This window comes from Apteryx rowi, unplaced genomic scaffold (genome assembly GCF_003343035.1).
Source record: "Apteryx rowi isolate R43461 unplaced genomic scaffold, aptRow1 scaffold_86, whole genome shotgun sequence".
Lineage (NCBI taxonomy): Eukaryota > Metazoa > Chordata > Aves > Apterygiformes > Apterygidae > Apteryx > Apteryx rowi.
Window position 1 is genome coordinate 1,987,168 of NW_020451160.1, and position 13,959 is coordinate 2,001,126.

The 13,959-nt window shown below is 41.7% G+C and overlaps 1 protein-coding gene across 1 annotated transcript in view; it reads left to right on the plus strand.

Moving 5' to 3' along the window:
- Positions 1-8,286, plus strand: part of ABCC3 (ATP binding cassette subfamily C member 3) — a 34,867-nt gene extending 26,581 nt beyond the window's left edge. Inside the window, exons 9-17 of the mRNA XM_026090554.1 lie at positions 99-276; positions 834-995; positions 2,137-2,229; positions 3,581-3,784; positions 5,004-5,150; positions 5,561-5,648; positions 6,742-6,808; positions 7,712-7,854; positions 8,199-8,286. Of these exons, the coding sequence (XP_025946339.1) occupies positions 99-276; positions 834-995; positions 2,137-2,229; positions 3,581-3,784; positions 5,004-5,150; positions 5,561-5,648; positions 6,742-6,808; positions 7,712-7,820 (1,048 nt within the window). The 3' untranslated portion in view covers positions 7,821-7,854; positions 8,199-8,286. The remainder of the gene's footprint in view (positions 1-98; positions 277-833; positions 996-2,136; positions 2,230-3,580; positions 3,785-5,003; positions 5,151-5,560; positions 5,649-6,741; positions 6,809-7,711; positions 7,855-8,198) is intronic.
- The last annotated feature ends 5,673 nt before the right edge of the window (positions 8,287-13,959 follow it).

The following is a 13,959-nucleotide window of genomic DNA, read 5'->3' on the forward strand; positions in this document are numbered from 1 at the left end:
TGGCTGAGGAAAGCTGCGTTATGTCCCATCAAACTTGCTGCATGGTTTTTTATTTTTGTTTCTTTTTCCCTTTTCTCCCCTAATCTTCTGAAAAACAGTGTATTAATCAACTTCATTAAGAACAAAGATGCCCCAACATGGTGGGGATTTTTGATTGCGGCTTTGATGTTTACCTGTGCTGTGCTGCAGACTCTCATACTTCACCAGCATTTCCAGTACTGCTTTGTTACTGGGATGAGGCTGAGAACTGGGATCACTGGAATGATATACAGAAAGGTAAGAGGGGAAGCACTTCATGGGCCAGAACACCAGTCTATAGCCAAGCAAGTGGCCTTAGTCCTTACATATTCAGGGAACAGCAGGCATATTGGAGAAGAATAGCCTCCTGGAAAACAAAAGATGAATTTTTAATGAGTTTTTTAAAGTACCTCTATTACACTTCGCAGAATTTTCTAGAAATCAGGAACTCAGTGTGGATGTACTGGTTGGTCACCAGACATATCACAGGCAAATATTGGTTTAATTTAAATATTCAAAATAAAGGGATCCAGGTGAATACAGAGTGTTTGTGCTAAGAGCTGATGAGAGAAAAATGGGTTTTCTTCAGAAACAAATGCTGCATCCTGCTCAAGGCAGAGGTGCTCAGAAGCAAACCATTTCAAAAGGTCTTGTTCTTTGGGGTTTAAGGATTACTGTAGGTGTGTGTTATTCTGCTCTCATGGGTGAAGCACGTTCCTGGAGTATCTTGTTTTCCTAGAACTTGTGAATTTCTTCTCTATTTTTCTTTATATGTGCCAAGTTTGTGAATCTCCAAACTCTCTCTTATTTCTTAGTCCTTAGTCATCACAAACTCAGCAAAGCGCTCGTCTACTGTTGGAGAAATTGTCAACTTGATGTCAGTGGATGCCCAGCGTTTCATGGATCTGATGACCTTCCTGAACATGTTGTGGTCTGCACCACTCCAGATATTTCTAGCTTTATACTTCCTCTGGCAGGTACAGACATTGTCACATTTTTCAGAGTTTGTCTAAGTGATGTGCGAGCTTGTTACTTTTTTGTTTATTTGACCCACCACTACTTTTTTAGAAATTTACTGTTCTGTCTTGTGATAAAATAGCTTGTACCATTGTACAAAATCAATTAATTTCGTAATTATTTTGTCCAGCTAGCAGTCAAGAGATGACATTTGAAGGAGAAAATAGCATTTATGCCTCCTTTGTCCCTACCATACTTTGATAGGCACAGTCTTGGATTCATTACAGTTTTCCCAGTTGTTGATACAAATGAGAGCTTGAAAGAAATTGTAAAAAATAATAATCTAGGCAAAGGAAATGTAAGCATTTTTTAAAGATTACATTATGCCATATAAAGAAATTTTGCGCAAGTCAGCATGGAGCAAGTCTCACCTGGAATAAACATATCCTTTCCTTTACTTCAATGAAGTTGTTTCTGGTTTATTGCGAGTTCAGTTTGAGCACTGACGTTCATCTTTAAAATGTTTCTATGCAACTAATCTGTTTTACTGTGTTGTACAGTAGCACCAAACATAACACTCGAGCCATTAAGTTACAGCCGCTTTGTGAGTTACTGCCCTGCTGATAAGCCGAACTCTAGTAGCTACCTGTTTTGTTGTTGTTGTTGTTGGGTTTTTTTTGCTTCTACCCACACTGAGGATGCTGGGTTAGTTGTTGAGTAATTGCAGTTCCTTAGGTCAGAGAGAAGTCAATGGAAAATCCCTCTCTGCAACTAATCTGTTCCCTTTCTACATTTACTCAATAGTTCTATATCTGCATTAATTTAAGCTTACTTTCCCCTCCCCCGGGAACCACTTAACAGCTGAATCACAAAGCGCTTTGCCATCACCGATACCAGTGTAATAATTCAAGCTGGATGCCGTCATGTTTTTCTGTCTGCTTATTATATAGCAGTTCTGTAGGATCAGACTACTTCACTGGGAGATGTTCAGCTTGTCTTTGTAAAATACTCATTAGTGAGCCAGTGAGTTTCTGTTGCTGTAGCCTGCTGTGGTTTTAGTGCTCATCACAGGAGAATTGCAGCATTCAGATAACAACTTACCTTTTTCTTTTTTTTTCCTTTTTTTTGTTTCCCCCTTCTCTTTTCCTTTTTCCACTCAAGACTTTAGGGCCTTCTGTGTTGGCAGGAGTTGCTGTGATGGTTTTACTTATCCCATTTAATGCTGCAATAGCAATGAAAACCAGGGCATTCCAGGTAAGATACCAGCTGACAAGGTGGTATTATCTGAATTGGTGGTTGTGCAATGAAAAATGAAGACACCATGTTTCTCTTGGCCTTTGATAAGGTGCAATATGCACTGATGGATTTATGAGTAAGATTGTACTAAAATCTTTAATATATGTATCCTCTCAAATATTTGTTCTCTGGTGAACTGAACACCCTTTAAAGGGAAAGGTGTGGTTTAGAGTTGGTGCTCATGCTGCTGGAGCAGCTTCTGAGATTAGCAAGAAGTTTCTTTGCCTCCATATCCCTTTACCTGGTCGCTTCTTCCAGGAGTGTCTAGAAAAAGGGCAGATGCGCTGTTTCTTGAGCTACAAATGACTGTTTTCAGAGATGGGAACTGATACCTGGCAGCTTGTTTCTTATGTTAATGACCGATGGAATATGTTGACTTTCATTGCTACCAACTTGGCCTAAATCTGAATTATTATCTTAAGGAAGAGAGTCCTTTATTCCTTTTTTTTTTTTTTTTCCTTTCAGTCTTAGTCATCTCTAGTCAAGGAAGGCTGAAAAACCAATATAATAGTGCCCTCTGGCTTTGTGCTAGAAAAATCTAAGTGGCTTGTGCAGTGTAACAAGATATTGATGCAACCCATCAGTGACTGTTTGGAAGGTTTAAAAAAATCAAGCCACTGATATAAAAAGGAAAAGAGTTGGATGATGACACTTAAGCACAGCCTTAGTAACAGGATGGTATTATTACATGCCTTAAAAAGTTGAGACATAAAGACTTCCCATTAAATCAATTGGATGCTGGCATGTTAGTATTAACATTCCTTTTCTCCCTTGCCCATTATAAGATGGACAGAGCTGCATAACTTGGTGTGCCTGTGTGCGTGAATGCAATTTTTCATTTTCTCTATACTACTGAACAGGGATTTGATTTTTGAAGTAACTGAATGAGACACTGTATTCTAGTGTATAGAAGAAAAATAAACTAAAAGTTACCACAATTTTCAAGGGATGCCATAAGAAATACAGCTATGCAAATTGGGGGGAAAAAATCTGAAGAAATCAAAGGAAGAAGTAGGGTTGTATTTTTCTGAAGTGCCTGAATCTTTCTTAAAGCTGGTTTTGAAAATGTAACCCCTAATATTGAAGCTGAGTAAGAAAGCTTTTCTATACTGCTTTTCAGCCATCTGGTTTCTTTGCAGGTACAGACTTGCACAGTAACTTACTGATAATAGGCTAACTTTCCTTAATTACCTTTTGCATCCTCTTTAGAAATAGCCCAAAGACCATCACAGCTGTGAGACAACCTGTCTAAACCTCTGTTCTCATCATCCGTGTGGCACACTGTCTCCTGTGTTTACCAATAATCTAGGTGGAACAAATGCGGCACAAAGACTCTCGCATTAAGTTAATGAATGAGATTCTGAGTGGCATAAAGGTACTGAAGCTGTATGCCTGGGAACCATCGTTTTCAGAGAAAGTGTTGGAGATACGAAAGAATGAGCTCTGGGTTCTGAAAAAATCCGCCTATCTCAACTCGTTGTCCACCTTTGCATGGGTCAGCGCACCGTTCCTGGTAAATTGAATTTGTATTGCTTTCTAAACTTTACAAGTGCATTCTTGAAGGATAAACGTGAAGTTCTTAAACAGACTTTCTACTTGCTAAATGTACATAGGAATAAAATGTAAATACTTAAAAATATATATATTCATACACTTGGAAGCAATGTTCCCTGTTCTCTAGAGCCCTTTTGTTAACCAGTATCAAAGTATTTCTTGATAAAGCCTTCCAGTTGAAGCTGGGTATAGCTATCCCAGGAGAATTTCCAACTACTTCAAAGTATTTCCCATAACAAATTGAGACTAGAATTTGAAACCTCAGAGATATTTGTGAATAGCAGTCCTCTCCAGAAAATTTGAACTGAGTCAGTCAAAACAGTGTCTGTCTTAAGTCCTCACTTCTACTGTTCTTATTACAGCACTTTGTTTGCTTTAGCAGGTAGAGGGGAGTTGTTAAATTGCTCTACAACCTAAAAAAAAAATTTTTTTTAATGTCAAAAATAAAGCCCAAATGACACATTGACAATTCTGAAAAGGTTTTTCCTCAATTTTCTCTTTCCCTGTTTTCCACTTTATTGAACTGTGATGCCTTTTGCATTAAGAGTTTTGGTGTGGATCAAAAGTATTCCCTGCCAACTCTGCTTGAAATCTAAGGCCTAACCCTGCAGGAATGTTCTAAACCCTCTCAAGATTCGGCTTCTTTCCCATTTCCTTCAAGTTTAGCTTAAATGCACATTCCATGCCTACTCCCCAGTAATGCACTAACTAGGATGGTATCTCCATGGTGTCCCTGGCAGACAATGAATCAGCAAATAACTTGGGTTTTATTCCCTTTCTTACTGGTCAATGAGTTTTGTTTGCTTAGCCTGCCCTTTTACAATGGGGAAATTTGGTTGGGTGGAGTTGGAAATGCTAAACTCCAGCTAGATAACTGCTTCTCACTTCTATTTACCAGAGTTTTGTAGTTCACCATTTTAATCTCCGAGTTCAAATAAATGTAGCCATTAGTAATCAGAAAATTATGCTATTCTGCATACTTCTTTTTGTATCAACTTGTTCATACAGCTCGTCATTCTTAAAGCATGTTGAAAAGGTCAGAAACAGCAGTCAATTTGCCCAGTTCTGGATACTGTTGATAGTCTTATTTTAAATATACCCATCACCCATACTAGACTGCTTTTAAAATGTCAAAATATTACATACATCTCGTGGTAAACTCACTTTCTGGCTTTCAGGTAGCATTGACGACCTTTGCTGTATATGTCTCCGTGGATGAGAAGAATATCCTGGATGCAGAAAAGGCTTTTGTCTCCGTCTCCTTGTTTAATATCTTAAGGTTTCCCCTCAACATGCTTCCACAAGTCATTAGCAACATTGCACAGGTAAGGAAGCACATACGTTGCTTCGAACACAAAAGAACCTCAGATGTCTCTTCAGTTTCTAAAATGCAGAGATCCTGTGCATCTGCCTGTTAGCTGGTTTTCTTTCTCATATACTTTCACTAATGCTGTGCTGTATTAGAAAGCCAGACATCTTCTGAAAAAGTGTGTTTGTGTGGCATTTCACACATGTGAATTTTGCTTCACTTAGATGAACTTACCTTGATCTACTAAATTTCCCAGCTAACAGCTTGAATTTCAGCCTAAGGCTGACTGCAGGGAAAGAATGAGTCACTGTTCAGGAAGCCCATGGGGTGAAAGCTTAAGCCATCCTGCCTGCTTTCCTTTTCAGTAGTAAGAGCATTAAGTCCCTATTAAAAGAATGATAGAATAATGCTGCATTCTTCTCCTAGACAAGCGTTTCCCTAAAGAGAATTCAGCAGTTCCTGAGTCATGATGAGCTTGATCCAAATTGTGTGGAAACAAAAGCGATTGCACCAGGTAAAGAGATCAGTATTTTTCTAAACTATGCTACTATGATTAATATCTTATATTTGTTTTGAACTGGTTAGGTTACTAAAAATAAATAAATAAATAAAATGACAACAATAATCTTCAAAAAAAACAAAATTGCAAAGCATAGTTTCTTCCCTAAAAAGTATGTGTCTGTCATTTAGACCACGTGGAAATGGCAGAAGTTTCTGGTTATATTTTTGAGCTTTGCACTGAGTTATTTGGTCTGTGTTTGCATTTGCAATGTACTGGATGTTAAGAGTACTGAATGCTGCAGTGCATCTGCTGACTCTCACTGGGGTCAGGAAGATCTGCTCATGCCTTTTACACTGCACAAATGCTTAGGGACATATTATAAAGAAAATTTTGAGTTTTTTTATTATTATTATTATTATTATTATTATTATTTTTGCTTTGGAAACACAGTATCCCAAAATGGGTGGGCAAACCAGGTGATCTTAAAACACTCATTGTGTTTTCTCATATAATGCATTTTAGAGATACCGTGGTTCAAAAGCTGTCTTGTGTGTGATGCCATAGACGGAGGAGAAGGAGGGATGGCTGTGGGGCTGTTGTGCGATCACTGTTGCACACTGCTTCACCAGGAGGTGAAGAAAGCATGAGGATCTGTAACTTGTTAGCGTGGCAAGCAAAAAGCTGTGCAGAGGCAGATCTAATCAGAGACAGCAGAGTCAGCAGCATGCTGGTGGTCTCTTACTGACCCAAATGTGGTTTCTCAAGTGAAACTGTGAACTGTTGCCTGGGGTTTCTGAGAGCTGCTCTGAGCTGTCAGGGTCCCGCCAGGGCAGGGTGAAGCAGGACAGCTTCCCTGACCTCCTGCAAGCTCACTGTCTATAGTTTAAGTCACAACTGGTTATTTTCAGGCTGGAGAGCCCTGTCTTGTGACCCCATGCGATCACGAGACCATGTTTCCCATGCCAGGAGAAAAGGGAACTGCAGCGTACGTGGAACACCCACGGGCTCATCTGAACAAACACTCCTCTAGCTGCCTGCCTCCGAGTCTTGCTGCTCTGTGTAATACTTCTCCTACCTTCCCTCCTGTTGCATTTTTGTCATACAGGCTATGCCATCACTGTAACAAATGGGACGTTCAGCTGGGGAAAGGAGCTCAAGCCATCTTTGAAAGAGTAAGATTTCCGTGTGCAATTGCAGTAGAACATCTACCTGTTTGCTGGCTCCTGGGTGGGCTGTTCAAAAGATATCTAGTAATATCTGCAGGCCTGCTTTAGAAAAGCTTGTTGTTCCACATCCTATGTGTGCATCTCTTCTGTATGTAAAGCATCTGGCTAATCCGCATGCCTCGTAGTATGTAGGCATTATGGAACAGTGCTGTAAAGCCTCAACTGCACAGCGACTGGCATAAAATAGAAATAAAATTCTTAAATAGGTGAACTGAAGCTGCGGATAAATCAAATTGATCTATTGGGTGGTGAAGATAATAGAGATGCCTGGATTTGGACTTGATAATTTTAGCACGTAGACATGTAATCACTAGTCTGTTCTTTTAAGATTTTCATGGCAGGCTCATCCCTGTGGCTGTGAATGGACCATTTCCAGCGTACGGAGGTGTATGTTTTGCTCATATTAGCAAAATGGTTTGAAAGTTTTTAGATGGGATGTATTCACTCACGTCTTCAGTATGGTTGCTCTTAGTTTTAAAATCAAAAACCAAAAATCAAGAACCTTGTCTGCCTCCAAAATGCTTGTTAACCCTGTTTGACTCACTGACTGGGCTGACATGACACAGAAAAGGGTCTTACAAGCTAGTGATCTTACTGATTTAACAACTGACAGAATAGATTAATGCTGGGGAACATTGCTCTGGGTTTCCGCATACTCCTACAGTTGTGGTTACGGCTGACTGTACAGAAAAATGTAGGGAGGAGGAAACCAGTGACCAAGCTGTGCTTACTGTATCCCTCTGCAGGGGCTTTTCTGGTTGAGGTCAGGCTGATTTGTTACTGTGTAGTTCAGCTCTGGTTTAAAGACCCATCATGTCTTTAGTAAACTAATGTTTAATTAATTTCCAGCCTGTTTCCTCCACAGTATAAATCTGTTGGTCCCCAGTGGTTCTTTGGTTGCCGTTGTTGGCCATGTTGGCTGTGGGAAGTCTTCCCTGGTGTCTGCTCTCCTGGGTGAAATGGAAAAGCTGGAAGGAGAAGTGGCGGTGAAGGTTGGTTTTGTTTATGGTGCCACTTAACAACAGTGTGGGAATATGCCTCTCCTGCCGGCACTGCTTGTAAGGCACAGCAGGCTGGAAAGGCAATGCTGTTTCTTCCTATGCCAGCTTGTCTGCATGTTTATTTGGGTTTTGCCCATACTTGTTTAATCGTGTTTTACATGAAATGGCTTTCCAGATTCTATCAACTATACCTCAGCAATTAGCACATATATACATGTAATGTGAACGTATATGGAACAGGAGCTATATAGGTGTTGCAGTTTTTAATCTTAGTCGTGAGTATGAATTGCTGCTTATTACAAGCTGGAGGTTTCCTTTTTCCGTCCCTCTTCCAGGGTTCTGTCGCTTATGTGCCTCAGCAAGCCTGGATCCAGAATGCCGCACTGAAAGACAACATTTTGTTTGGCCAAGCCCCTAATGAACAAAAATACCAAAATGTCCTGGAGGCCTGTGCTTTAAAAACTGACCTGGAAGTGCTGCCAGGAGGAGATCAGACTGAGATAGGAGAGAAGGTAATATTTTTTTTTCAAGTCAGGCATGCTTGATGATTTCTGTTCTGTCTGGCTAAAGCAAAAATGCTCTAGCGTCAGGCCTTGATTTGGTTTGGTCTTTAAAATGGCATCCCCATCACAATCAACACTGAAACACGTGGGGTAGTTTTGTGGAAGACTGTTGGACTTCAACTTGGTCCTAATTTTAAGCATGTGTTTGTACTGTGACGCATAATTGCAGATCTAGCTCTGGAAGGTGAAAGCATCCTCCATCCCAGTTGTAAACCTTAATCTGTCCAGAGTACTTAGAGGCCCTCCTTTTCCTGTAGGGGTACAAAGGGAGGGAACATATGGTGTGCTTCAAGTGAAAAAGTAATGTGATCATCCCTTAACATCTCATTTTAATGAGAAATTTTTACGTCAGTGATTACCAACAAAGACGTTTTTTGGAGGCCAGTGAATCTGAGAAGCATTGCGTGAAGTTGGGTGGATAGGTGGATTTGTGTGCAAGGTGAGAGATGGGGAAGATGTTGCAGGTGCAGCAGCCCTGCTTTGAACGTTTGCATTTTACATCCTCGTTGAGAGCCTTCCTTTTTTAGTGTTTCGTGTTTTAGCGGCTCCCCTCAGGAGCTTATTGAGCAAGAGACTTATTCCGTCTCCAGATTGCTGGGTGAGCAGAAGCTTGGCAGGGAACAAACACGTTTAGAGGCGTTGTGTTCCTGTCTCCGGCTCCAAGGGGGTTATCCTAGCCAGTGGCTCATATTGCATTTAGCATCCCTGTGTTTGACCAGGCAGGAGCTGTAAAGGGTCCCAGCCATTGTTTTTGTTTGGACTGAATTGTGTTTTGTTCTCTTCTCCTTCCCTTCAGGGCATCAACCTCTCCGGTGGCCAGAGGCAGCGAGTGAGCCTCGCTCGTGCAGTGTTCAGTAACTCGGACATTTACCTATTAGACGATCCTCTTTCTGCTGTGGACTCCCATGTTGCAAAGCACATCTTTGACCAAGTTATTGGGCCAGATGGGGTACTTAAAGGAAAAGTAAGCTGGCATTTAGATGCTGTTTCTACAAACGCACACACATGCAAAAGCACTAATGGGAACAGGGAAGCTATTTCACCACTGAGGCTCGAGTGCTGTTCATTGCTGAATTTGCATTTAACTGGCAATGGGGACACCTGTCCCTTGAAGCACAGACTCTGGGGTGAGCTGCTATATCTGAGAGCTTTGCATCCGAAGTGATGTGATCTAGTCAGAACATGCAGAGACGGAAACCTGTTCTGCCTTTTTAAAAACTCTGCTATCTGTCATCTCCAAAAATATGCCATTTGCAGGAACTTGCAAAGGTTGTCAGCGTAGCATTGCTTGCTGTTACTTGGAGGCAGCACAGTGAGGAAGTTGAAACAACTTACTAGTTTTGCAGAGGTCTTTGGCGGTCTGAGACCAAATTACAACCTCTTTTCTTCCCCTTCTACTCCTGTTATGATCTTCTCTGACCATCTCAGAGCTCAAAAAAGAGAGACCACAAAGAAAATCATCACGTAGGAAGAGGGGATGATGATTCAGCAGTTGTTTTACTTCCCTCTGTGGTTGTATCTGCATGCAGTAGGAAGCATAGCTAAGTTCATGTTGATACTTCCATTCTGGCTTGGCTACCAGAAGCAGTGTATTTCTCCTGGTGTTTCACATTGACATGATAATTCACTCTTTATCCCCAAAATGTGTTATTATTTGGCCTGTTAAGTAATGTTAGTGCACTGCAACTTTTAGTCCCCACAGTGACAACTGAGAGAGAGATGTGGGCCTTTCTTTTTCCCTATCTAGACCCGAATTCTGGTGACCCATGGCATCAGCTTCCTCCCTCAAGTGGATCATATAGTTGTCCTGGTAGATGGCAAAGTCTCTGAAATGGGATCTTACCAGGAACTTCTGAAACAAAACAAGGCCTTTTCAGAATTCCTGCGGAATTACGCACTTGACGAGGATATTGAAGAGGATGAGCCAACAAGTACAGTACTGCTTTTTCTTAAATCGTGGCTTTCTCTCTCAACCAGATCATGGACTTTCCCTCTGTAGAAATTGTCACCTGCTTTTTCGTGACAGCCTGGCCTTTGCCTTCCCTTTCTGAGCTGCCATCGAAAATATTGTGTTTTGCCAGTTCTATATTATTGATAGACATTTTCCCAAACAAATGTCTTTCAAAGCTTTACATCATAAGTCATTGATTTATACTGCAAAAAACAATTCCATTGCTAGAAAATATTTTTAATTTGAGAATTTCTTTTACAATTGGCAAGGGTCTAGCTCAGCGGGAAAATGGAGCAGCAAAGAACAAACTGGGTTCTGCTATCATAATGGGTTACCCGCAGTCTGGTATTTTTCTTTGTATATGTATTTTTTTCGTATAGCAAAGCTCAAATGACATTTTAATCTGGGTTATTTTTAAGCTCAGTCCGACTGTGATAAAATGCTAGAAGATTAAATCATTTTGGTAAATGTTTGCTTTTGAGATAGTGTTCCCACACTCTTGGTTGCAGCACTGTTTGCCCCCACCAGACAGGCAGGGAGCAGTGTACATGACATCTTCAAGCAACAGCAGAGGCTTGCAGTGGTTCCTTACATGGATTCCCCCATCCCAGTATCATGCCTAGGGTGTGCTCTGTGTGTGAATTTACCTAGAACTGTAATGCTATTATTTAGCATTTCTGATGCACTAGAGAAACACAATGTAAATGCATTTAGTGGCCAACTGCCCCACAATTTAGTTCCCTGCAATTAGATCCCTACAATTTAGTTAGGAAAAGTGATGCATAGAGATATAATCAAAGCCATGGTGGGGTGGGGGCATTAAACACCATAGTTATCAGTAGGCCATAAGCTCCTGTGATTGACGGTGACTTTGGCCGTGAAAGCCTTACCTCCATGTAGTTAAATAGTACTGTGATTTTCCTGCAGCGGCATCCATCTCCATGACTCTCTCGCTTCATCTGGCAGTCTATTTCTGTGCTTTGTGCTTTATTCAGGAGAAAATCTGAGCTGTGATCTTGTCTTGCAGTAGTGGAGGAAGAGGAGGTCCTTCTAGCTGAGGACACCGTCAGCATCCACACTGATCTGGCAGATAACGAACCAGTGACAAACGAGGTCCGCAAACAGTTCCTCAGGTAAACAGGAAGCCCTCTTGCGTTTATAGTCTGCCTGGGGTGAAACACATCTGGAAGATATTAGCAAATAGCGTTGCTGTCCGTTATCTCATACTGCCTCTCATTCTGGGCTTTAGTTTCTCCTTGCAAATAAATTGGTTTAGTGCTGTTTGGAAAGTAAACGTAAAACAACAGGCAAAGAAGATAAAGCACCTGTTGCTACAATCCTCTTTTTAATCCAAAGTGAACCAATTCTTAAAGCAACTTTGCGGTTCTCAGGTAACACTACTGTATGCATTTATGCACACAACACTGAACTGCTACCAGTTAGGTGATGAATAACCCTTTGCACTGCACATTTCCACTCAGAATCTTGGAAATGGTTAAAAATTTTCATAACGATACCTTCAGACCCTCCCCAGCTACTGCTGGTGTGAGAACAGAGAAGCTCAGGGATCAGCTTTGAAATATCTGTCTTGCCATGGGGCCTCCAATGCCTGGATCGAAGTGCCCAGACCCTGCCCTGGCCGTTGTTAAAAATGATGTTTCTGGCATCACTGTACATCCCTGGGGGTGGTGCAGGCGCCCGTATCCAAGTGCGATTGGTGTGGGAAGTGAGCCTAAGAGCTGGGAATAAATGCAGTCTGCTGCACCTCAGTCTTGCCTTGGCGCTGCCACGCTATGCCCTCCTTCTCCTAATGACTCCGTTGTTTTGACTAGGCAACTTAGTGTAATATCTTCTGAGGGAGGAGAATGTCCCAACAAAATGTCAACGAGACGAAGAGTCTGTGAAAAGAAGCCAGCAGAGCCTCCTCTGCCAAGAAAAAATCATAATGAGAAACTTATTCAGGCAGAAAGCTCTGAAACAGGAACGGTATGGTTTGATTTTTCCCCCCTCCCTCTTCTACATTTTTTTCCGGTTTGAAAAAATCGTTTTTATTTTTACATTCAATACAGTTCTGTTAAATGTGTTGTTTAAAGTATGACTGTGGGTTTTAGGCATTAATCTGGTGGCCGTTGATCCTTCAAATCTGGACTTTTGGCAGGGGTTTCCGCACCTGGCAAGGACTGTATACTTAGAGGGGGGGAAAAAATCCCTTCCTGCTCCTGCCAGTCACCTGATACCCTGAAGCGCTGCTCCATCAATCCTGTCTTTGCTGTGCAGAGCTTTCAGCACTATTGGTCTTTAAACTGTGTGGCTGCTTTGTGAGTTCAGCTGCAGCGCTGGATGCTCGATGACCAGCGGCAGTGGATTCGAGAAGCCAGCACTGCCCGCTGTGGGCTGGTGGGTCTGTTCTGTCTAAATGCTGCCTTCCGCCCCATCTTGGAGAGCGTTATATGCCCATAGGTACAACGTACACAGTGTGTGTGCTTTATGGGCAAGGCAGGGAAATGGGAATAGAGAAAAAGAGAGAAGAAGGGAGGGGAAAAAAAAAAGGGGGGAGATGATGGGAATACGAAAAGGAAATAGAGGGAGAAAAAACAGAGGGTGGAACAAGACCAGAGGGGGTTGTGAAAGAGAGCCCCTTCCCACCACTCCAGAAGGCTCAGGGCATCCTGTTTGCTCTCTGAATGGTGTACGTGCTGCATGGCAGAGACAGGTCATTAACTGTTGCTGTGGATTATTTTAGCTTTCGAAGTCTCTAATCAGCAACACTTGTTCTCCTAATTGTTCCTCCTTATGCTTTTTTTGGAGACTGAGTTTTGTCCTGGTCCTCTGTCTCAGAGTTCTGCCTTTTTGCACTACCTCTTAGATGGCTTCGTTACTTTTTGCCACAAGCATCATCTGTTCAAGTTCCCATTGGGGTTCGCCAGCATTTGGTGCCTTATGTAAGCTGCTGTAAAGACTCCTGAATGGAGGCATGTTCAGCACTTCCCCTTAATTAGGCCATTTAAAGTAATCCTGAGCTGGACACCCCAAGTTACTTCTCCCTTCTGAAAATCTTGGCGTCCTGTACCTGTTACTCACCCTTTGAAGCTATTTGATCAGTCTCTTTTCTTTCTTTCTCTGGTACAGTCTTAAACTAAAACAAAAAAAMCCCACAGAACTAATAGAATACAATTCATCAAAATGGATGAAAAGAGAATATTTCAGAACAGTTTCTGACCTGTTTGGAAGTCATCTCCCAGACATGGAGCTTGGGCAGATTAGCTGTTCTCTGTGGTATATTAGAGTTTGGGTAGTTTTGAGCTTAGCAGTTCCTCTGCTGGAAAATTTTTTTTTTCCTCTTCTTCTCTCTGAACTCAAGATTAAGTTGTACAAACCAGCTCTGGTGTATGATTTTGCAGGTAAAGTTATCAGTGTTCTGGCAATACGTGAAGGCTGTGAGTCCTGTCATTTCTTTAGTTATATGTTTCCTATATTGCTGTCAAAATGCTGCTGCTATTGGGGCCAACGTGTGGCTCAGTGACTGGACCAACGAGCCAGTGGTAAACGGCACTCAACTCAACACAACCATGCGAATTGGAG